This window comes from Mytilus edulis, chromosome 2 (genome assembly GCF_963676685.1).
Source record: "Mytilus edulis chromosome 2, xbMytEdul2.2, whole genome shotgun sequence".
Taxonomy (NCBI): domain Eukaryota; kingdom Metazoa; phylum Mollusca; class Bivalvia; order Mytilida; family Mytilidae; genus Mytilus; species Mytilus edulis.
The window spans coordinates 84,767,182-84,792,365 of NC_092345.1; the positions used below are offsets into that span (position 1 = coordinate 84,767,182).

General features: G+C 30.2%; 1 protein-coding gene across 2 annotated transcripts; it reads right to left on the reverse strand.

The window, feature by feature from the left end:
• On the reverse strand, window positions 1–24,546 carry LOC139513194 (ras-related protein Ral-A-like). Of its 2 annotated transcripts, none has more exons than XM_071301475.1 (5): window positions 24,368–24,546; window positions 19,157–19,298; window positions 17,990–18,198; window positions 9,056–9,248; window positions 1–3,853 (listed from the first exon to the last, which is right to left on the reverse strand). In XM_071301475.1, the coding sequence occupies exons 2-5, from the start codon at window positions 19,262–19,264 to the stop codon at window positions 3,740–3,742; spliced, it is 624 nt and encodes a 207-aa protein (XP_071157576.1). In that variant the 5' UTR covers window positions 19,265–19,298; window positions 24,368–24,546; the 3' UTR covers window positions 1–3,739. The 2 variants fall into 2 exon arrangements, with proteins under 2 accessions (XP_071157576.1, XP_071157575.1); XM_071301474.1 differs by lacking the exon at window positions 1–3,853 and adding an exon at window positions 6,569–6,851 and having other exon boundaries at window positions 24,368–24,518.
• Between the last annotated feature and the right edge of the window lie 638 nt (window positions 24,547–25,184).

Sequence of the window (25,184 nt, forward strand, 5' to 3'; positions counted from 1 at the left end):
TTACAAGAGTTTCAATTTATTAAATAAAGATGCAATTAAATACATAACATAAGTATTAAACAGAAAGACAGAAGCAGAATTCACCAGACAATATAAATATCATAATAATGCCAAGCATGAACTATATTATGTTTACATTTAGCAGTAATCATAAAGGACCCTGTATTCATGTCCTTATCCCCTTTTTCTGCTAATATAATACTTCCAGCTTCTAACTTCTTCATTTACAGATCATATGTATACAGATCAAGATTTGATTACACTATATTACTTTACTGTATTTCAAAAATATTTTATTACAAATTCAATTAATAAGTATTGCACAAAAACATGGGTTTGATTTTTTAAGGTTTATTTTCATGGTATCCCTAGGCCTCTCTTTCTTCCTTATGTATAAATATAACATAGGCACACATTCTTTGAATACCTTTGTTTACTTAATTGTTGTTGAAATACGTACTGCTGAAAATGTTTGTCATCAAAAACTATAACCAATTACAAGTAATGAATTGTATGATTAAAACATTAGCAATAGTCATTACCTATTATTTCAAACACTGACATAAAGTCATGCAAGAGTATTTTATATACAATACACTAAAGAACTTCTATAAGTATGTTGTAGAAGCTGATTTTACACTTGTGTAACCTAACTATGTATATACATATACACTATATCTAGAATATTAATTACTAGTAATGTACACATATAAGAATGATTTGTACAAGGAACATGACATATATCAAAAAGAGAGATTGCATAATTGATCTTTCATCTATTTCCTCTGTCATGTGTATAAAGTCTCTAACTAAAAAAGATGATTTTGTGAAAAAATAATGAGCATTATGTTATTTATGTACAATAATAACATAGCATTAATATTCATACATTCTGTGAATTCATATATTTTTGTTGGAGGTTTTAGGAAAAATTTTATTTTCATAGATATTTGATTTTTTGGATTTGCCAAAACCTGCATACAAGGCTATAGTAAATTTGTACTTCGTTTTACATATTAGTAGTTCACCTATACCAACCAATCTCCTCAAATTGGTGACACAGGAATAATTATAAATCCACAGACACAGGAATAATTATAAATCCACAGCACAAAGGTTTATATATAACATGGTTTTGTTTAGAATTACCAGTGAGTAAAATTTCACATGTACAAACATAATTAGTACGGAGAGCTATGTGTTTCATTCTGATCAATCTTCAGTGATACACCTACTAAAAAATTGCACTCTTAACTTGATCGTGAACAAAAAAATTTCAAAAAATATTTTGTTTTGATTATTCTTTACATAACACAAATGTGAGTCTTTCAAGAAAAAACATTTGCAGACTGCTACAGCTTTTAAACATAAAAATATTCTTTAAACTTTGGAAAAATAAAGTTTATGTTCTTCATCAAGGAAAATACTTTCATTTCATCTGATCTATTCAACTAACAATGTCTTTAAACACAAAGATGAGCAACATGTACCATCTATTTTGAAATAGTTTGTTAATATGTGTTCCCTTTTTCCCAATAGTATACATCACTATCTGTCCTCAAATTATAAGAATATTACTATTATAAATACAAGACAAGCACTTTAAGTTACATTGCGCAGGATTAAACTTTTGTTCCACCTATTCACATAGAATAACAAGATGACATAAAGACAATGAAGACATATGTTTCTACCATCATATAAAATATCATTACACTGGAACAAGACAATACATAACACAGACTAGTATAACAAATTGCATGAAGCAATATTTAAAAAAGTTTAAAACTTTTATTTAAATTGACACATTTCCTGAAAATTGCTGTTTTGTTTACTTTCAGTTATACAGTTAATAAATGATGAATTTATATTCTATTAATATATATTTCATCAGAAAAAGGTAAAATGTTGGTTTGGCATACAGAAATGAAAAGATTAAAATAACCAAATGGTAATACATAAAATGTCTTGATTGTTCCCATAAACAATTTGGTGGGAATAAAAACAGACAATGATAACATATTTATTATTAAAAGTAATGATAACATTGTGATATAAATATTGTTCTGATTAAAATTGAAATTTATAAATTAACAAAATTATTTGTACAAATATTTATGTTATTTAATAAATAGTTTAGACCATAAGTATTGCTAAAAACACTCTAAATGTATTCAAGATATATTGAGTGAATAGTACATTTCCAGGCATGGATAGCTTATAATTCTTATCATCATGAAGGGCTAAAATGAACTATTTAAAGTTTTTAATAAGTCACAGATTTTTTAATTTATAAATACATATAAATTTGAGATAAAAGCAGATAAATCTGCTGAGAAGATACATAATACTAAATGACTGTAAAACAAAGGCTTGATTTAAATGTTCTATTACCCATCAGGTGTACAACATCCCTTCCTCAACTATCTCATCCAGTTTCTCAATGAAGGGCTTGACAGTACTTTTTTTATAAAGGCATGTACAAATCACCAGTCATCCTCAGTATTTAATGTTGAATATGGAGGAGAAAGGAAGACAATAACAATGAGATTCAAGATACATAAAAGGAAAAGTATAGAAATAGTACAGTTTGTCTTTGTTTGAAGCTTTTTTTGGGGGGACAAAATGTCACAATATTGTCAGTATAACTGGGAAATCTGGCTTCTTTTGGAAACTCAAAATTCAATAAAGAAACATTTAGTTCACAGAATTATTCATTGGAACACCATAGTTTTCATTACTGAAACATTTTATTTTATTTTATTTTTCATCATATTTTCTAAGTTCTTTTTTATACCCAAGTACAATCAAACATTGCTTAAAACCTAACTATAAACAAGAAAATTGACAGAAAAAAACCAAAGAAATCTAAGGTTCTTTTAAAGGTCCAAATGCCACTTCATCATTTTGGCTTTTTGCAACATTTAAGATGCCTATAGGCTTAAAAACTGATAATTTTTATCAATATTCAAACTTAATTATTATTCTAGAATTAATACTCTTTTGTTGAATTTTCAATTTTTAATAATGACGATTAAACACAACAGACCCAAAACGATTTGCTTTGTTTTACCTAAACAAAAACCTACATGACCAGTGTAATACAATAGAAAACCAATTACAAATAAATGCACAATGATTATTGATGCACAATATTCATATCAATATAAAGAATTACAACATCAGTACAACAGAAGATTTTTAAAGCAGTTATGCTATGTTCAAAATATAAAGACAAGGAAAGCACACAAAATTAACTTTATTTTGTTATTTTGTTATTTCATATTTCAATGAAAGTTTTTTTTTCTACTAAAAACAGTGTTTGAACTGTAATGGAATAAACACTTTGAAATAAATACAGCAGTCTCATTAAACATCGATGTTCTGACATTGGAGGGTATCGTATCAGAACATCCAATGTGGAGAGTAGCGTATCAGAACATTGGATTTTAATGAGATTATAAAAACAGCTGAAAAAGATCGGATTATAGATTTTACTTTAAATGAAATACTAGTAATCAGCATAAAGACATATAAACCTTAAATATGTATTTTTTGCAATCAATATTTATTTATTTATGACACTTCAGAACTGGTATGACACCATCATCTATATTCAGAAGACTTATCTGAAGCTGTTCATACAATGTTTAACACTGGTAGCAGTAACATTTAGATCAAGCCTGGCTAAAATAATACAATGTCATGTTTAAAAGGCATTCTATGTTCAAATATTTGTTCATAAAATTGTACATTTTCTCTTGGATTTTTCTTTTTTTCTGATCTTTCCATTGTTTTGTTTACTAGCTTCCATCTTCCTTGACCTTATTTCCCTCATTAGATCATAAAATACCTGAAATGATAAGAAAATGCAAGGTAAACAATTGAACAATAAAGATGTAAACTTGATGAGATTTTTTTAAATGTGAAATTCATGTTTCAGTCAGAAATAATAATTTTACAAGTAAATGTTAAGTCGATCAGGGAAAACATATTTTAAACGTTTTGTCAGCCACTAAGTCAAACTGTTTTTAAATTCATCATTACAGAAAACTATTGAGGTCAAAGACCATAAATTAGTGTTTTGCAAATATCACAAATTTTGGTAATTCAAAATTATTCCCAATATTCAAAATTGTATAAATACTATCCAGTTAAATATTTTATATAACATCACCAGTAGTTATTACTCTGATGAAAAACACATAAAAACCCAGTTATTTATTTCTCTGTGTCCCATGAAGCATTTGTCTCATACACATCAACCACATTCTGTAAACAATACTAGACCAACTGTCTAATAAAAATCAAAGTCCAAGTAAAAATACTAGACCAACTGTCTAATAAAAATCAAAGTCCAAGTAAAAATACTAGACCAACTGTCTAATAAAAATCAAAGTCCAAGTAAAACAGTTTGGTCCAAATTTGGCTGAATATTTACTATTTGACTTACTGTGTATCATAGAGGAGAATACATCCCTGAACTATTATAATTGTTGACAATTGTTTATCAAAGTGTTTGACAGAAAAGAATGCTTTCATTTTGAATTGTATTTAAAAGCTAGTTGAAACAATGAATTGGAGTTATCTTCCTTTGATTATTATTATAGCTGAATGTTCACGTTTGGAACAGACTGTGTATGTAATTCTGCTCCACTTATGTTAGTAGAGTGCATTATGTTTCCTGGTTTCTGTGTCCATCCCGTATCAAATTTAAGTTTTAATTAAAGTAGTTAATTTAATCATGAAGTTGTAGTCAGTTCAAATTGAATGAACCATGAAGTTGGCTTCAAAACAGTAATTTGGCATTTACTTTATCCACATGTTTTTGATGAGACTAGTATAAGTTTTTTTTATATCTATCATGACCACACACTTTACCCTGATATGGGAGTATCAGACAGACAGGCAAACACAAAATGACACACTACTATCAAAGGTTGTGCATAAAAACTGTACTTTTGATTATTTTGTTAAAACAATTCTATAGCTCGAAACTAGAATTTCAAAAACATTCTAGCAAAGTTTAAATCAAAGTCATCAAAAACAAAAGACAGCTTACATTATAAAACATGAACTGTGTATAAATTTCCTAAATATCTTCATAAGCAAACTTGAGAGTATTGCAAGATGTCTAGGTTAACAATAGAACAGATGAATTGATGGACAGACAAATGGTCAGTTATTGCCATTTCGTGCGAATGCTTTTCCTTTTGCTGAAACTGAAGATCTGCAACAGAACCAAATTTCAAGGACAAAATATGTATCACAAAAGAATGATTACTTAATCTTTTATTTCTTTGAAGCAGTCTCTTCTGCATCTCACCAAAAACAAGGTAAGTGTGTGTTTATATGGAATTTTAAAAATTTAATTCAAGTACTACTGTTTAATGACCAGCACTCTAAATCCCTCGTACATCTACAAAATTTAATAAATTGCTTCGTATCCTAAACTGAAGGGACCATACCTTCCTTTTGTGGTCATAAACATTGTGTTAAAATTTCATAAATTTCTATCTACTTTAAACATTATTGTGTGAAAACCAAATGACTTTGTACGATGCAGACAATGATGACAACATGATACCAATATACGACTGCAATTTTTTTAAGCTCATATATAAACTAATAGGCATTTCCATAAAGACTATGAAAAAATAATCACAGCTCTGTTAAGATGTTTAACATTTTGTTTCTTTTTAGCTTGTTAAAATAAGGGCCATAACTCATAAATATCCTGAACTTGCCTATTGTTGTTAGTAATAGTGTACTTATATGGCATATTAAAAGGATGAACAGACCGATTCTATAGCATAAAAGCCACTGTTATAATGGTTATAAAGTAAAATGGGGCATGGACACATGATGATCATGATAATCTATAAATAGATATCAACAAAAGATCATGATGGTCATTAGTCTGGTCATTGAGATGGCAACCTAAAACAAAATAAGACATGCATATATTTCTTTTGTGTAATGAAGATGACAAAAAGGTGTATGGATGACATATACACAGGAAACAAAGGATACTGGTATTGATATAACAACCATTATAAGGTCTGTGTCATAAAACATACATATTATTGAAATAAAATTACACAAGCAATATGCAATTGCATAGATAATTGACATACTCTTCATAAGTTATCCTTACAAATATAAAAGTTAGTGTGTGAATCTCAATCTTCTATGAGATATTGGCAATGTTACAGTTAGACATGTAATTCTATCAGCAACAGCAAAGTTTACACATACATTGTAGCTCATTTATGATAAGAGATACTGTAAAGTTTTGACCAAAGTCTCCGGTTAACTGAATTGAAACATATCTCTGTTTACTCTACATGCAAAAGGTGCATGGTAAAACATATGGAGTGAAGTGTTATCAAGCAAACGGATGTTGCTGGGGTAAAAATGAAAGGTTGTCAGCTATTTTACATAAGCCTAAATAAATAAGATGGTAGGATTATTGGAAATTAAAATTTCAACAAACCTTAATTTTGATAACTGGTGGTTAGTACATTAACATTTTGTGTTTACAATTGAAAAAGCCCAAACAAAAATATAAAATAAGATAGAACCTTTATTTTGATTGCAATACATGTATGTGAAATTACAATATTTTTCAAGCTTGTAAAAGTGTCAATGTTGTTTTTGCATTTTTATTGAAGAATGCAACATTTCTGTTGATTTTTAATTTCTTTTTGCTCATCTGCATCAGCTTTAAGTTTTGGAACATTTGAAGATTTTAGAGTAGCCGATTTCTTGTAAGGTAATGTATTTGACTTTCCACCAGTTCGTGGGTTTAACTTAGCTTTGTTCATGATGCGCAATAAATCATAAAACGCCTGCAAACAAACAAATCAATAAGGAAATGAGAACTGGGATACTTTAGTTCATGTCAGTAAAAAATGGTTAATAGGTTTTTAGTCTCTTGTCATGTAATAATTCATAGGACACTGGGAAATTGGTTTGAAACTTTGTATTCACATATTGATATACATGAATTGATAAATTGCACTAGAACCAAACTTCCTGTATCTATTCTAAAAGGTTTTTAAATGTACTGTAATTTCAATCAATTTATGAAATAGTAAACTATAAATACTAGTACTACATTAAATAAAAATTAACTGTTGACACAGAAATTTGTCTCCCTGTGCATAATTTTGATAGTAAAATGCAAATGAGCTATACTTTAAGAAAAGAAACAGTAAATTAAATTATGCGAAATACACCAAGTTAAACAATAAGGATTACAGGAACAGGCCCAAATAATTTCTGAAGTATAAGATGTCGCCAGTAAAGCAACAATTTTGACTCGCCTTCTGCAACTTTTGTCATAGGTAACAATGATAATTTAGACAAAGGAATATGATGACTTACACAGCAATTTTTCTTTTGGCTCAATTGACTTCTGAATAAAGGTAATAAATATTAAATGCATTGAGATTTTTTTTTTTTTTTGAAAATTTTAAATCATCACATTCATACTACAATGTTTCACATAATTTCTTTTCTGTTCAGAAATAATTAGAATTTAGAATTAAAATTTTACTTGAAGCATTGAAAAAGATAACATCTGCTGTGATGTTCATAAATTATCTGAAGGAAATCTTCTTGAAAGTACAGCACTCAATATTACAGTGTAAGAAGACCTGAATTTTGTTGATTTCTATATGTTTAAAAATACTTTGAGCAGGCTAAAATCCAGCTTTGATACAGTATTATTCACAAGTGTTTAAAAGGAGGAAGATTGAGAGTTCAGAAAGTTTTAATGTGCATGTTTCATGTTGAAAACCTTGTTAGTTGTTGTCTTAAGTTAATAGATTTAATAATACTTTTCTCTTTTATATGTTGTTGGATTGCAGTTTCATTGCCATTTATCTAAAAACAGATTCTTTTAACATTTTTACGATCCAATTAGAAATATGCTTTGCAGTTGTAAATTTTTACTTTTCTCAAAAGATAAAACCTGCAGCTGCATGAATAAAATTTGACAAGAAATCAATGTTGTATATGTATATATATAAACCCTGTTTGATTAGAGATCATACTAACATCAGTGATCATAGAGTGCTGATATCAGTTAACTGAGAAACACCCTGTACATAGTTTATCTATGAACATCATTGGAAACAGATGTTTAAACAATCATTAATACTGAATGTAATAACAAAAAATTGTATCAAATACCTAAATATTTGCTGAAATTCAACTGTCTCTCTCTTTATTATATACATTCTACTTTAAACACAAAATTAATCTAATCTATCGATTCAGAGGCACTAGTACTGCTGTTAATTACAAATTTCAAATTTCACCACATTAACAGGAAACCCAATTTCTTTTTTAAAACATATCAAAAACCATAAATTTTACTTTAAATGTCTTTAGTATGCACAAGGCAAAATGAGGGGTGTACATCAATGAAGAAGCAACACAAAAAACATGCCAAATGAAAAGAGTGCAACAACTGTTTGCAATAATATATTGGTACAGACATCAATATAACATCCTGATATTATAAGGCTTATTACACAGAGTTTACACAAGTTGTGAAGGCACTTCTTTGTGAAATAATAAACCTATAGTCAAATGTATTTCAAAATCTCTCCTATTTGCAAAATCAAAATTAAAAAATATTTATCATTAATAAAGAACTGCACATTTGGTTTAAAAATCTAATTTTTTGTATTAAATATCCTTGAAATGGAAAAAAATCAGGCAAAATTCTCATGTTTTCACAAATACAGATTCAGAACTGTTAATTTAGTCAATTGCCCATGATGCACCACTGTTTGGGTAACAAATTCAAAAGTACAAACAGTTATAAAATCATGACCCTAAGTTACATAAAAACAGTTCTAAAACTTTCAATACCATTCATTATTTCCCATACTATATGCCAATGATGACAGTAGCTTACCCTAATCACAATATATAGTATTTAAGACCTGGTTTTAGCAGGTTAATTGTTAATGTTTACTTCAGTGTTGACACTATCTAGTCTTCATCATTAACTGGTTAAAGTTTGATCTGAAATTATTACCTTATCAACATTAGCCCTGGTTTTAGCTGAAGTTTCTACGTATGGAACTTTCCATTGTTGACATCGTTGTTGGGCTTCCTCTACAGGGACTTGTCGTTTGTCTTCTAGATCAGCTTTGTTCCCAACCAACAGAAAAGGAATGCTGTCGTCACTTTTATCACTATTAACATTTTTGACACGTAAAATTTGCTCCCTGAAATTAGAAAACTTTTTATCTAATTGGCCTGATTCATACATTATAAATAAACAGAGGTATAAAAGGTGTGTTCTACTTGTGAAAGGGCAACTCTATACATTATGAATACTGTTAAAGTGAGTGTTTATTCTTTAAAGAGTCAAAGCTGTAAAATGTATAAACACAGTAAACACTCTGACATGTCTAGCCTGCTTTACTGATTATGATTGACTTTGTATAATGTTGAAAGACTTCAAGGTTAACTACAATTTAGAACATATCACATAAACTAAACAAAATGATTTATGATTGTTTGATTGGTTGTTGGTGTTTTAACACCACTTTTAACAGTCACTTTTAGGCTATTTCATATCAGTTTTTATTGGTTGAGGAATAAAATTGAGAATGGAAATGGGGAATGTGTCAAAGAGACAACAACCCGACCAAATAAAAAACAACAACAGCAGAGGGTCACCAACAGGTCTTCAATGTAGCGAGAAATTCCCGCACCCGGAGGCGTCCTTCAGCTGGCCCCTAAACAAATATATACTAGTCCAGTGATAATGAACGCCATACTAATTTCCAAATTGTACACAAGAAACTAAAATTAAAATAATACAAGACTAACAAAGGCCAGATGCTCCTGACTTGGGACAGACGCAAAAATGCGGCGGGGTTAAACATGTTTGTGAGATCTCAACCCTCCCCCTATACCTCTAACCAATGTAGTAAAGTAAACGCATAACAATACGCACATTAAAATTCAGTTCAAGAGAAATCCGAGTCTGATGTCAGAAGATGTAACCAAAGAAAATAAACAAAATGACAATAATACATAAATAACAACAGACTACTAGCAGTTAACTGACATGCCAGCTCCAGACTTCAAATAAACTGACTGAAAGATTATGATTTCATCATATGAACATCAGGCACAATCCTTCCCGTTAGGGGTTTAGTATCATACCATCATAACATATATGAGAAGAACATAACCCGTGTCATGCCAACAACTGTATTTTAGAATAAATGTGTTTAGTTCTGATGCAAAGACCTTATCAGTGACTCAATATTAACGCCAAAATATGCAATCTTTAATGACTTGACAACAGTATCGTAATTATATCCCTTCTTAATAAGTCTATTCAAAGGTTTTGTAAGTTTCTGAGGTGAATACTGACACCTTTGTGCTTTATAAAGAATATTACCATAAAAAATTGGATGTGAAATACCTGAACGTATTAGAAGTCTGCATGTTGAGCTATATTTACGAATGATGTCTTTATACCGATGATAAAATTTAGTAAATGTTTTGACTAGTTTGTGATATCGAAAACCCTGGTGTAATAATTTTTCAGTAATACATAAATTTCTCTCGTTAAAATCGAAAACATTGTTACATACACGAGCGAATCGTACAAGTTGAGATATATAAACACCATAAGATGGTGACAAGGGAACGTCACCATCTAAAAACGGATAATTAACGATAGGAAATGAAAAATCATCCCTTTTATCATAATTTTAGTATTCAGCTTTCCATTAGTGATATAGATATCAAGATCAAGAAAAGGGCAGTGGTCATTGTTAGTATTAGCTTTATTTAAAGTAAGTTCAACAGGATAAATTTCATTAATATACATACTGAAGTCGTCATTATTGAGAGCCAAAATATCATCCAAATATCTAAAAGTATTATTAAATTTGTTTATCAGATGTTGTTTCGATGGGTCTTTGCTTATTTTTGTCATAAATTGTAACTCATAACAATGCAAAAACAGGTCCGCAATAAGTGGTGCACAGTTAGTCCCCATTGGAATTCCGATAATCTGACGATATACGGAATCTCCAAAGCGAACAAAAATGTTATCTAGTAAAAATTCAAGGGCATATATAGTATCAAAGCATGTCCAATTAACATAGTTTTTTTGGTTATTGCTACTAAAAAATGACCTAAAAGAGTTTGAACATATATATTCACATTCTGATTTTTTGAATGCCCATTTAATTAGGTGTGTGAATTTTTTCTTAATGAGAATGTGAGGCAATGTGGTATACAGGGTAGAAAAATCAAAACTTTGAACAGATTCAAAATCACCAATATAAGCATGCAATTTATCAAGTACTTCCAACGAGTTCTTGACACTCCAAAAGTAATTTATTCCACTATTTTCGAAGGCCTTATTTGAACAATTTATTATCAGGTTTTTAATTGTACCAAGTGTGCTGGTAAGAAGAATAGACAATTTAGTAGTTGAACAATGGCTTGAAGACGAAATAAATCTATATTTGTAAGGGGTTTTGTGTAGCTTCGGAAGCCAATACATAGTTGGGACTTTCATTGTATTTGGCTCTGCTTGTAAAGCGGTGGCTAACAGTTTATGTTTGTTACAGATTTCGTTTTCTGAAAATGGAGTCAGTTGGAATGTTGGTGAATTGGTGATTTCCTTTTTCAGAACCTCAATGTAAAATTTACGTCAAACAATAATAATATTATTAGCAGCTTTATCTGCCGGGACAAAAACAAATTCCTTGGCTAGTTCTTTTAGTTTATGTTTGATACGAGAAATAGGTTTATTGTGGTTATTGTTTATAGTAAAATGTTCTTTAAAATGTTGAATACGTATATCAACTATCTTCATTACTGAATTAAAAAAGAGTCCAGAGAAATAGGTTTATTGTGGTTATTGTTTATAGTAAAATGTTCTTTAAAATGTTGAATACGTATATCAACTATCTTCATTACTGAATTAAAAAAGAGTCCAAAGATTTTTTGTCAGCTTTTTCCCGTTTTATCCATTTCATACAGTAAGTATGGAGTGAGTCGTGGATGATATTACGACACTCATTCCAATTAATAATTGACGGGGGACGATATTTAGGTCCTTTACTGAGGAATGATTTTAACTCTCGGTCTTGAACGATGTTAAGATCTCCTGTAATAACATGGGAAATGGGTCCATAAATATATTCGGAATTACTGCAATTACAGGTGTATTTTCACTGATATTAACATCTTTACACAATTGACTATAATTAAACACAAATTTCCAGGTAGATTTCTTGTAAATATAACAAATAAGAGGTAGCTCAGTATTGTCAAAATATCCAGGAATTTATTCTTTAACAGAATGGTCGTTAAATATACCGGCAATATTTACAAAATCAAAGCCTTTATTGACATACTTAATTTTAATAAAATGTTTTTTATGATCTTCAGGGCGATCAATTTTGGGAAATAATTTAGAATAACAATATGCCATAATAATTTGAACAATTTCATACTTAGGACTGCTATATGAAATTGTGTTGCAATCCTCCAAAATTTTATTTAACTTATTAACCGGTAACGAACAGAGTTTTGTTAACAGATAATGTCTGCCGTTGTTTTTTGAAATAGAAATTAGGTCCGAAATATTGGTATGATTGGCCCGAAATTTTCTTTGATTGCGATTTGTTCTACGACCGTGAGAACGTTTTTTACGAACAGTTTTAGAAACTATATCCAAAATGTTAACGGAATTGGTTCTAGATATATTACCAATTCCCATGATATTATCATTTAGACCGAAAGGGTAAACTGTCTGTAATTTTTTAATCCAATTTAATTCAATTATTTTCCGTGATCGTACAAACTTTGAATGCGATTCACCAGGCTGCTTATTTACAACTTCTAAAGGTTGAACTGCTAAATATTTAAAAGGATGGTTGTGCTTCTTAAGGTGTTGGTAAATGATACTTTTGAATTTATTGGGTCTTTTAAAACGATACAGATGTTCTTGAGTGCGTTTAGATAAATATCGTCCAGTTTCTCCTACGTACTGAATACCACACCCTGGTTTGTTTCATGTGAGTAAATAAATAATACTGTTTGTTTTTCAAGTTATATCAGTTTCAAAATTTAAAGAAAATGTGCGACCATTAAACGTGGACCTTACCGTATTGTTGGTGGAAAGACGGGGACATGTAAGTCATTTTTTGGCATGACACTTATCGATAGAAGGGTAACCACGATTTTTATTGTTAAAAATGTTAGCGATGGTAGTATTTTTAGATAACCGATTTTGAAGATTGAGACGTGTGGATACCCTTTGAACAAGTTTAGTATTTAGTAATTTTCCATTTCTAAGCTTCATAATTGTTTTGTTAGTGAATTATATAATAAAGGAGCAAAGATTGGCGTCCAGAATATGAGGAAGCCAGATTGCCTGGAGAAAAGTATGCCTTTGATATGAAAACTGACAATCATAGTCAATTAAGACTTGGAGTTGAGTCACCGCACAAGAGGAGTTCAAACTCATAACCTCAGTGTCATGGTCAAGTGGTACCTATCTTACCTGTCTGACAGACAAGTAGACTTTCAATGATTCTATATATTTACTTAATATGATTATCCTTTTACTCATAATAAAAGAGAAAATCACTGAACTATTTTAGAAGTCCATTAACCATGAATATGAGGTCAAGGACAAGACATAAGAAAGTTGGACATTTCAGAACATGAGAACTGTATGAAGTATCCAGGTGATCAGGTTTTCTACCTGCTTTAAGTATAAAGCTTAAGGTTGTACCTAACACTACAGGGAGATAACTCTGTAAAATCAGCTTAACGTTTTAATTCCGTTGTGTTGTTAAGGGAATGTTAAGCTTCTCAATGATCAAAATAAGTGTTTGTCAAACTGCTATATAACCAGTGTAATTTTTCTGATAAAACGGTTGGTTCAAATGTTTTGAAATTTTTATACTTTTGTAAAAGGGTCAAAGTAAATACTTTGTCAAAATTTTAAGAAAATTAAACGAGCCAAATTAATTTTAGTCAAAGTGTTGGGTACCACCTTAATACTAATAGTTTACACGTCTGCTGCAGGATTGGCATTCCTCAACTTTCAGTCTGAGATTTTCTTCACAGGCCTCTGACAATGAATCATTTTGAAGTTGCATCATATTGTCACAGTTGTCTTTTTTGAAAATAATTTGTGTATATAATAACAACTCGCTTTTTATTTTGACAAGCCTAAGTGGTTTTTTTTATAGGAAACTTGCAATTGTTTGCTTTAATTTTCACTAAAATGTTATTTAACATTCCATTAATTCATGTAATTTGTGTTTCACTCTTGTTTTTCAAAACTACATTAACCTTATTTCTAACTAATAGTACTACTTTAAATGATCTAAAACCTGTAAACTATGATCAATCATTATCAGTTGCATAACTTATATTATGTCTATTAGGCAACTGCCTCACAAAATATTTGACATGTATAATAAATAATCAAAATTTTAATTCTTGTAGGCAAGCAAGACAAACAATGTTCTGAACTCTAAATAACCAAACTCTTCTCCAGAATGTTAGATTATATATTGATAATATCAGACTGAAAATGTTTTATTGAACTTAGGACTACCGGTTTTAAACATAAATGTACCAACTCCTATCTATACAAATAATTGGAAACTTTTTGATGAGAACACATGTAGAAAATTAACAAAAAAAATATCTAACATATATCTAACAGGTGGGTAAACTTCAGAATTTCAAGATAAGAACAAGTTATGTATCATGGTGATGATGCAGCAATAATGTTTACACATCAACTTTCTTACTCAATAGAAATTTATTACTTGTCTTTCTCATACCCTGAAGTTATCCACTTTTTGCTCTTACTCCTTATTGCTAGTCTTGAGGCTAGTCTACTCGATAATGAAAAATGAATATGAGCAAATAGCAATTCTTTAATTTGACTGAACAAACAATCAACACACTTGGATTAAAAACAAGGCAGATATTTTATACTGCTCCACAAAATTAATAAGACTGATTTTTTGTATGGCTGCATATTTTCTTTCAAAATGAACCCGTTATAAAGGGTATTTCAGACTTCATATAAATCTTGTACTGTTTTGTTTTAGGCCTGTATTACATGTTGTAAGTATACATTTATCTTGTATTATATAAATTTAATTTCCTATATTTAACACTTATTTCCTCATTACATGCTTAAAGGAAATGAGTATTGATAACAAATCGCATAGAGCATAACAACAAAATAGTAACATTTTATCATCAAAACATAGGCTTTCTATCCCTTTTTACTGTAGCTAATTCAAAAGTACAGTCTGATCATCTTACTTGTTAAACAGACTTGGCCAAAGTCCATATGTTCAGATATTGAATAAGCTTAATTGCTGCATTTCATTTCTGGAAATCCAAAATTTCCAAAAAGAGAAAGATACATTTGTACATTGTGTGGATACATGTATGTAAAAAAAATAATTCTTTAAATGATTAAGTCTTTAAAAGTACAACTGTCATATGCATGATTGTATTTTTCTAAGTTACAATTTTCTTTGAGGTTAATTATGTTAAACATGTTAAATAATAATGCTTCTTTACATGTAATTTATTTCATAAATAAAGGGAGATACATGTAAATGGTAAACATAAATTAAGCAGCAACACAACAACATAGGGTTTGTAAAACATTTGTAACACAGGTGGCATAAACAATTGTTGTCTTTTTATTTTTTGTTGAGATTTAGGTGTTTTTAACCTACTGTGTTAATATAGATGGTCATCTCATGACTCTTTGATATAACTGCATCCTTATGCAAAGTTAAATGACTTCAGCTTAAAATGTATCTTATAATTTAGATGAGAACAAGACTTAAATCTTATGCTACTTTAATATTGTAAGCCACTGATATCAATGAATGACATTAAAGTCAAGAGTATATATGAGAACTGAACTTTACACAAAAAGGCACTTATCTTAGTACAAATACATGCAGAGCTTTCTGTGCACACTCTAATGGAGTAGAAAATTGTCAAAAGACTTTGTCTAAGAAATTGGTGATCCATACATGTATATATGTTCTTTTTGACTTGGTCAAAAATAAAATGGATAAATTTAGAGAAACAAAAAGTTGACAAATTACGGTCAGAATGGCTTAATGTATGCCAGTATGTCAGCTGAAACTGGTGCTAGGGGCCCTCAGCCCTTTTAATCTTGCAAAGAGGCAAGAGTTTTTTTGCTCAGTGTTGAAGGCCTCACTGTGGATTTGAGATGAAGAATAAAAGAGTTGTTCTTTTGCCTTGCATATACTGATTTTGTGTCATGAGTGGATACCTCACATTCCATATCCTTTCTTATCTAGCATTGTCTAGTGTATTTAATATCAATAATGCTTTATATAATGCAAAAGTAGAAACATAAAATGGCAATATTTAAACATGTGAACTTTGCAAACCATTCAGGTGCAGGACTGCAAAATTTCCATGAAAATAAGTTATGCCAATATCAAACTAATACATCTGTATATAAATTTCATTATTCTACCACTAGTTATTCCACTTGACTGATCTAATCACTTACTAACTTAAATCACCCCTACTTCCAGAAACACCATGATTTGTCTTGTTTACACGACTTATAAATACATGTAGTAGTGATGGGATATATCTTATCACACAAATAACAGGGACTAAAATGATTGTTAAAAAGCTGTATTCAACATGACTACCCAGATCAAACCATTTTCTACAAAATGTAGAATCTTCATACATGTAAGGTACAAGAATGCATACGAAAGCCACTCATTTGAAATATCAGCTAAATAATCTTTAAAAGATGTTATCTTTGACTGTAAAAAATCTAGTCAATAAAATTGAGAATGGAAATGGGGAATGTGCCAAAGAGACAACAACCCGACCAAAGAGCAGACAACAGCAGAAGGTCACCAACAGGTCTTCAATGCAACGAGAAATTCCCACACCCGGAGGCGTCCTTCAGCTGGCCCCTAAACAAATATATACTAGTTCAGTGATAATGAACGCCATACTAAACTCCAAATTGTACACAAGAATGCATGTCAAATTCTCAATTTTAAAGCTCTCATAGCAGACTTTAATACAAAATTTGCCCTTTATCATTTGTTTATGGAATAATACCACAAATTCATTGACTCATTGCTTTCAATGTTAAATTCCGCTATTTCAAGCATGAATGGCTACATGTACTTTGTCTTAAGTTCAAATGCAGTTGCAATGATATTCATTTAAGGAATGACTGTAATATTTTTTCTGTCTATGAAGAAATAACATAAAAAATTTGGTGCACACTGAATAACGTGCGTAGCGGGTTATTTAACAGTGTGCACCACGTTTTTTATATTATTTCGAATAGACAGAAAAAAAATTACTGTCATTTCTTATAATTTAATTGTAAATTCCATTTTAAACAGTAGAAAACCTTGAAAAAACGTTGATGACGTCATGGTCACATGTCTAAATTAGGTCTATGGTCTAATAACAAAATAACGTCAGCCTATCAGAAGACGTCTTACATCCAAAATTAAATTATATATTTTTATTCAAAATAATGTGTACTATATATCTTGTATGTTTTTTTCTAACTGGATCCAAATTAGTGGACATGGTTCTATATATTATGAGGAACTTTGCAACACAGTAAAAACCTTCATACTGCAAGAAGAAATTAGATCTTAGATATCCAAAATAAGTTCTAAAATATTAAATAAGTTTCCCTAAACATGCTAAAATATTGATTGATTGCATCTTATTAATGTCCAATTTCTCATTTTTTTTTTAATCGTATAGAAAAAATTTGAACATTTTACTGCAGTTAAAAATAATTGGTGCAGGTATTTTACAAGCTTCTTTGAAATATTTTTCAACCATGCCAAAACTTCAGATCATGAGAGATTGAATTAGTTCAAAGGAAATGATATATGAAACCAACCTAAATTCAGCTGTGGCTTGAAATGATTCTTGTTCTGTTATTGAGAATACACATAAAAATCCTTCACCACTACGAAAATAATTGTCTCTGATTGCAGCATAATCCTCCTGTCCTGCAGTATCTAAAATGTCTATCTGAACTTCCTCACCATCTAAAACAACTTTCTTTCTGTAAGAATCAGCTTTTGTTGGTTCATAATCCTCTACAAACTAAATGGGGAAAAAAATGACCAATTGAAAATTCATCATGAGTACAAAATCCAAAATAGTTTTTATTGTGTTGACAACTATATTTTATGATACTTATCTTTTAGGAAAATTAAGACTTAGGTCAATGGCTTCCTTAACAGTAGTCTTATTGTTCTTTAAGCATGTTAAGGAGATCTACGGACCTCAGTGGCTGAGTGGTCTAAGTAGTCAAACTACTGTATCACAGTTCAGTGTTCTCCCCAGGGACTTTTAGCATCATGGTTATGTGATGCTATTTGAATCGGTTCTCTTATAGGTTGTAATTGTGTTATGGATGTAATGCTATAATTTTTAAATACATGATGGTATTTCCCCTGTTACCCAGGATGCTAAATGAAATATCTGGGGAGAACACTGTCACTAGCCTCCAACACTGAGCTTGTAAGTTCCATTCCTGCACATGGCAGATGCTTTTGACTTCAATCTTAATTGATAAGGAATGTTGTTTTCTACCGAAAGACATTGGTTCTCTCTGAGCACTCCAGCTTCCTCCACAATAAATAACTGACCACCACAACATAGTACAAGTGTTAAAAGTGGCATTAAACACCAATCATTCAATTAATCAATCAAGGCATTAGTTGAATTATGCCAGTACAGTATTACTGAAAAAAAACTAACCAAAAACATGTAGCTAGATCCTAGAGGATTGACAATTTTTTTCAAAAGTATTGAGTATACTTCAGTCGAATTGTAAATGTCATGACTGTATAATTGCTTATTGTTATCATTCCATATTTTTATATGTAAAAATATTATTTTCAATCCAACAATATTCCAATAAAACATTTTTGTATACATGTACATTTGTACATGAACGGGTACTTACTACATGTATTTAAAAACTTTAGTCATGAACAATCTCTGGAATTATCAAATTCAATCCCAACATGTTGACCAGACAACAGTATTGACTTACCTCATCATACATAAACTGTAATGTTAATGCTGATTTTCCTACACCTCCACTGCCAACCATTATCACCTTGTGTATAACTGCTGGCTGCTGAGCCTTTGCCTTTGACATGATGTCTTTTTTCTGATTTCCCAAGAATATACAGCTACACATGGTAAATAAAGTGTAAACAATTATAATCTATTTAGGTCCTATAAATAGGCATGTAAAGGATTCAAAAATTACTTGATTACTCATATAATGACATATCTTCTATTTTTAGACATCAAAATCAATACAAGTATCAACTTAAACAAACATTGAAGAAATGAACTTAGAAATGTGATTTTTAAGTTAATATTCATCAATTGAATTGTAATATGTTCATGATTCTTAAGAACCTTGTTGAGAAACAGAGATTAATAACAGGCATATTCTAAAAACATTTAATTCATTATTCCCGTTCTGATATCTTTGATTGTGAACTGTTGGTTTTACAATTTTTCATTATTTAACATAATAATTTAATCAGTTCCACTGTTACATTGGTATTTGTCATAGCAGCAAGCCATGATAATGTTATTGGGCAGATATTGAATATTTTTAGGAATAAATAGGATGTTTCAGTTTAATGAAATACAAATTTCATTTGGTTAAGTGCAAAAGGTTAATTCAAGCAGAATTTGTCATCTAATTAATATATATTTACAGTCGAATACCATATGATAGCTTAAACAAAATTGCAAAATGCCGTAGGGAAATATCTCCCACAGCTGTTAAGTAACAAAGGATACACCTTACCGCTATTTGGAGACTTGAAAATTTGTTCTGCCTGAACTATTGACCTATTGACATCATACAAAAAAAATCACTTTTCAATTGTGGCGTCAGATATTTGTACATGACTTCAAAATTTTACAGGAACCTTTGTGATGTCCAGTAATGGCGTACAAATAGTGATAAGGTTTATACTGAATAGAGTCATTCAACACAATCAGATTAAAAGACAGATCATACTATCTTATGATCATATACAAGCTTCTGTCTAAGTTTCGTAGAAATACAGGATAGTTTAAGGAAAGTTATTAAAATTTCAAAAACTTTAACCACCGAGAGAATATTTGAGGACGCCTCTGTCACTGGCAGAATGTAGGATTGCTGTGTCTCGCTTTTTCGACTAACGTCAAAGGCTCGGCAATAAGCATTTTACGGGAAAATACACTCTTCTGAAACCAAAAATCATCACTAGGAGACATGAACAAACGATGCTAAAATGTGTTATAAGCCATTTTTTTTTTATACAAATAAGATATATAAGTAAAATTATCAATTAAAATACCATATTGTTATTATTTTAAGCATGTCACTTATTTAATTTGCTACTTCTTTTACAGCAATTTAATGGTGCCTTTATTTGTGGAAACGGCAAATATTTGCCCTCCCCTAGAGTGCTTCGATCCAAAAGAATTGCCATTTTTGTCCTATAAGAATAGAAATAATTCATGGTGGCTTTTTACTGATTTTAACACGGCTTGGTCATTTTTGCTAATTATTTTACCACTAGCGACAGGGAGGGGTAAAATATAGACATAAAAGACCAACCTGTGGTAAGATCAGTATAAATTCAAGCCCCCAGTCATTATTTTTTCACTGAGTTAATTTTGATTACAACATTTTAAAAATTAATTCAATGATATTTTCCACTTGTATCACATGTTTAGGAAATAATTCCTAAAGAGATTTCAACAAGACTGAAACTTTGAAGAATACATCCTTAAATTTCAGCCTTCAAATTTTTTATAGTGTACATTTAATCTGACAAAACCTGAGTATTCCAAAAGGCCTCTAAAACAGAAAGTAACTTCATATGGTTGGAGTGTTTTTAGATCCTTGGACAATGGATCTGTATTCTAATCCGATTGAAAAGAATATAGATTATATGATAAAGTGTATTTTCATCATATTTGGTATTTCCCAAATTGTATAACAATATATATAGTCCAAAATATTAAAGTAGAATGTATCCATTACAGAACAATTTCTGTGTTTATTTTTATATAGTGTTTCCTGCAGAATGTTTAAGTGTGGTAGGGCGCCCTGTCATGTTTCTTGATGCACTGCGCTTTTAGGGAAAAAATTGGCACCCTGCCGCTTCTTCATCGTATTTTAGAACGCCCTGCCGTAATTTTAATTTTGGTGCTGCAAGACCATTTTGAGTTATTACCCTTGAAACGAAATCAAAAATTTTTAAGGCCAACATTTTACTGAACATTGCTGAATTTCAATCATTATTATGTTTGAACAGTTTGGAGCAACAGAGTACAATATGATTCACGATTAAATTTGAATCTTATAGTGACAACATCTATTCGTACCTCTACGATCTTAAAATATAGACCATTTTAAAGGGATCCAGGCAATCATTTGAGTTATAATTTTGAGATGAAAAAAAATGTATTCTTATGATAATTACATGAACAATCCAATGTTTGTTTATATTTTCTTTTTATACTATTCGGTCTGTGAAGACGTCAGAATTTGTGTGTGAATTACGACTACTTTCATACTGGTGTTATCAAATTAAAGAAAAGAATTTAGTTTTGAATTTATTATAATTATAATTATAATTCAAAATAATAAACAATGTGTTGAAAAAAAAATACACAAAAACACTCAGATGGAAAAGTGAATAAAAGCAGCAGAATATGTATAATAAGTCTTGCTATACAAATCTTTGAATATTCTTAAACTATTTTGTACATTAATGAGCCAAGGTAGCTATGTTTACATCTTCATGTATGATTGGTATAAACATGTGAGATCCAAAAGGCATTTACAAAAAAATGTAGCACTTCTTCTGTGCATCTAAAAGACAAATTATGCATGCTCTTGGTCATGTCCACTTTAACAACACCACATCTTACATGTATGACAGCCTCATCAGTGATCCAGTATTTATAACTGAATTTAATGATTGAAATGAGGCAGAAGCACAATGAACATGATCAAGATTCTGAGTCAAGAAGTGATAATTTTATTACTAAAGGACTAAAATTAACAAACTAATAGTAATATACATACATGTATCTTTATTTCTTCCCAATACATTGTAAGTATGAAACAATGGTACATTCAATTATATCCCTATCTATTTAAACAGAGCACATATTTCTATGTTAAGAGTGCTCTAAAAGTGAAATTATCTGCCCTTAAAATGTAACCAATCATGCTACATTGAAGGAGTGCCCTCTAGGAAAAGCTGCAGGAAACACAAATAAATATTCTACATTCAACATGTTAAATGTGTCAATTAGTATTCATTGGAAGTTATAAACGTCAGCAAAAAAAATTTTCTATCTTTTTAACTAGTCCAAATAATTGTGACGTCTTGACAGGAAATTATACTTTTTTTCTTTGATGCCTTACATCGACACTATAGTCACAGTCACGTAAAATTGGCACCATGAAATTTGTTGAAATATTTTTAAATATCAGTTGCATCCACCGGGGGTGATGTTTTTCTATTAGCAGAAGAAAAATCCTTTCCAAATATCAACTACTGTCCTACCATTCATTGTGATTGCACTGTATAATCCTGACCTTCACATTTTTCAAGATTATTTACATTGTAAAACTGTTGTCTTAAGTTTCTTTAAGGATCCCTTATTTACATAACATTCATTACTTTCCGCCTCCGGTAATATCCTTGTCATTGATGTGATACAATTTCCGATGCTTTTTGCATTTAAACAATAAAGATAATGAAATGACTTGAGAGACCCGAGAAAATAGACAGAAAGTGGAACTCCACAGCAACACTTCCAGTAATAACAATTTTGGATTCCACCATACAAAATAGTCTTGGATTATGTGAAGGTCAGGATTTTACAGTGCAAACACAATACAAGGTAGGACAGTAGTTTATTTTTTGAATGTCAGAATGCGGTTGGTACTTTAAAATTTTTCAACCAAAAACATGGTACAATGTACCAAAGGAGTATGTTCGGTAAGGGTCATATTTGACCCCAATTATAAAGTTCATAGTTACAAGACGTTAAATGTTTTAAGTTGCCTTAAAGACACGTGATAAAGTTAAACAGAACTATTTTTGTCAAAAGTTTAATTCTAACACATTGATTTTTACATCCCAAAAAGGTCAAGATAAGGGATTTTGGTGAAATTTGACCAAATCAGCTGGATTTCAACCAAATTGAGGACCAGGAAACATAGAGCGCAGGCGTCGACAAACTTAATTTTCAAATGAGACATGTAAAATGTCTTCACAAACATTATTTTAAAAGATCTTTGTTGTCGACGTATGCGCTTTACGTTTCCTGTCCAATAATCTATGGAAATTTACCCATTTTCATTGATTATTTCGTGAAAATCAATATGAGTACAACTTGTGACGTCATAATGAAACGCAGAAACGTAAAAATTTCAACAAAATGGCTTATTTCCTTTCTAGTCACTGTATTAGCTATTATATATTGTGATATTGGTCAATAAATCCGAATTTGAAATTTATGCTAAAAAGGGGGGCCATTTTAGGACCTTTCCGAACATACTCCTTTACATGACAGCGACTTTATGTCATAATTATTTGACTACTTTTTAACATATTAAAGCTTTTTTCCATGTTTCTAACTTTATTAATTTGAAATAATTGTAATAGCAAGTTCATTTGATGCCAAGTTTTTTTTCTTGTTGATAAAGTAGCCTTGTTGTTGCTTGGTTAGCCTTCTTGACTAGACTCTAAAGGGAGATCCCATAATTATTGGCATAAATTGGTAGTTTTATCAGGAAGTTCCACAACCTGTATAAGCCGTTATGATATATAAAGTTGTCAATGGGATAGTTTTACGACATCCACATCAAATACATTTGAACTGTACACTGAGTTTGATGTTTCAGTAATTTAAGTAAAACTATAAGAGATTAAATGAAAAGGGTGTGTCAAAAAAATATGACTTAAAAATCATACACGAGAATATGATGAGTCTCGATTCACAATCGCATGTGGTTCTAAAACTTGGAGTCAATTTGGGTGATAATAACTCCAAATACAATGTAAATGACAGCATGCGATGAATCTTGCAGGGGTTTACCATAGACTTGAAAAATAATTAACAAATTATTTTGGTCACAAACTGAAACCCGATAAAATGTCATTTTTGACAGGTACTTTATATCTGCTTTAGTCAAATTCTTCTTGTAAATCGTATAAACCCTTACCTTTTTTTTAATAGTTGCACAATTAACCTGTACAATAGACACCAGTATCAAATTCAAGCCATAAACACAAGTTTGTAAACATTTAAATTTCTCCAGCAAAGTGGAAATGGTTCAGTTTTGTTGCATTGTGGGTACCCATTTCGGTACATGCATTTTACGGAACACTGAAGAAAATAAACGACACGAATTAAATCAAAGAGAAGTAACTCGTGTTGAAATCATATTCATAAGAAAAGAATTAGTCTTTCTTCTTCTTCTTCTTTATATACAGAAAAACCTCAACTGGTTGATGATTACTTTCCGACGCATGCCTGGTTTAACAATATTGTAAATGTTTAAAAATATATTTTTGATTTTATAATATTTTTTCTATTTTTATATATACAAACTAGAACACACCCGTGATATTGCGGGTCCTTGACTGAATTAAAGTACATAACTATATATATAAACAATACTACATAGCATATCATTGGGCACATTTCGAACAATGAAATGTGCAGTTATAAATATCAATATGTATAGGTTAATTTGTAAGAATAGACTACTGACATAAGTATATTGTATGTTATAGCTTCAAATTGTTCATATTACTCATTTATAAGGACATTTTTCCTTAATTCAAATGATTGATTAATAAAAGATGATATTAATCTAAGTGTTTTTCTACACTTGTTATTAAAAGTAGTAGTTTGATATACTGATTCATCCTCAGTTTTGGATTGTTTGTCATAATTTTTAAAACAGGACAATTTTGATATAAGAACATTTCTTTATAAATTCATATTTTGTGCAGTGCAAGATAAAATGTTTTTCG

Excerpts from the sequence above, each read along its gene's own strand:
- LOC139513194 (XM_071301474.1), bottom strand. The coding sequence starts at position 19,264 with ATGTCAAAGGCAAAGGCTCAGCAGCCAGCAGTTATACACAAGGTGATA. Across the intron at positions 18,199-19,156 it reads TACAGTTTATGTATGATGAG|TTTGTAGAGGATTATGAACC; the intron begins GTAAGTCAATAC and ends TTCCCCATTTAG. Across the intron at positions 6,852-9,055 it reads CCAGGGCTAATGTTGATAAG|GCGTTTTATGATTTATTGCG; the intron begins GTAATAATTTCA and ends GTTTGTTTGCAG.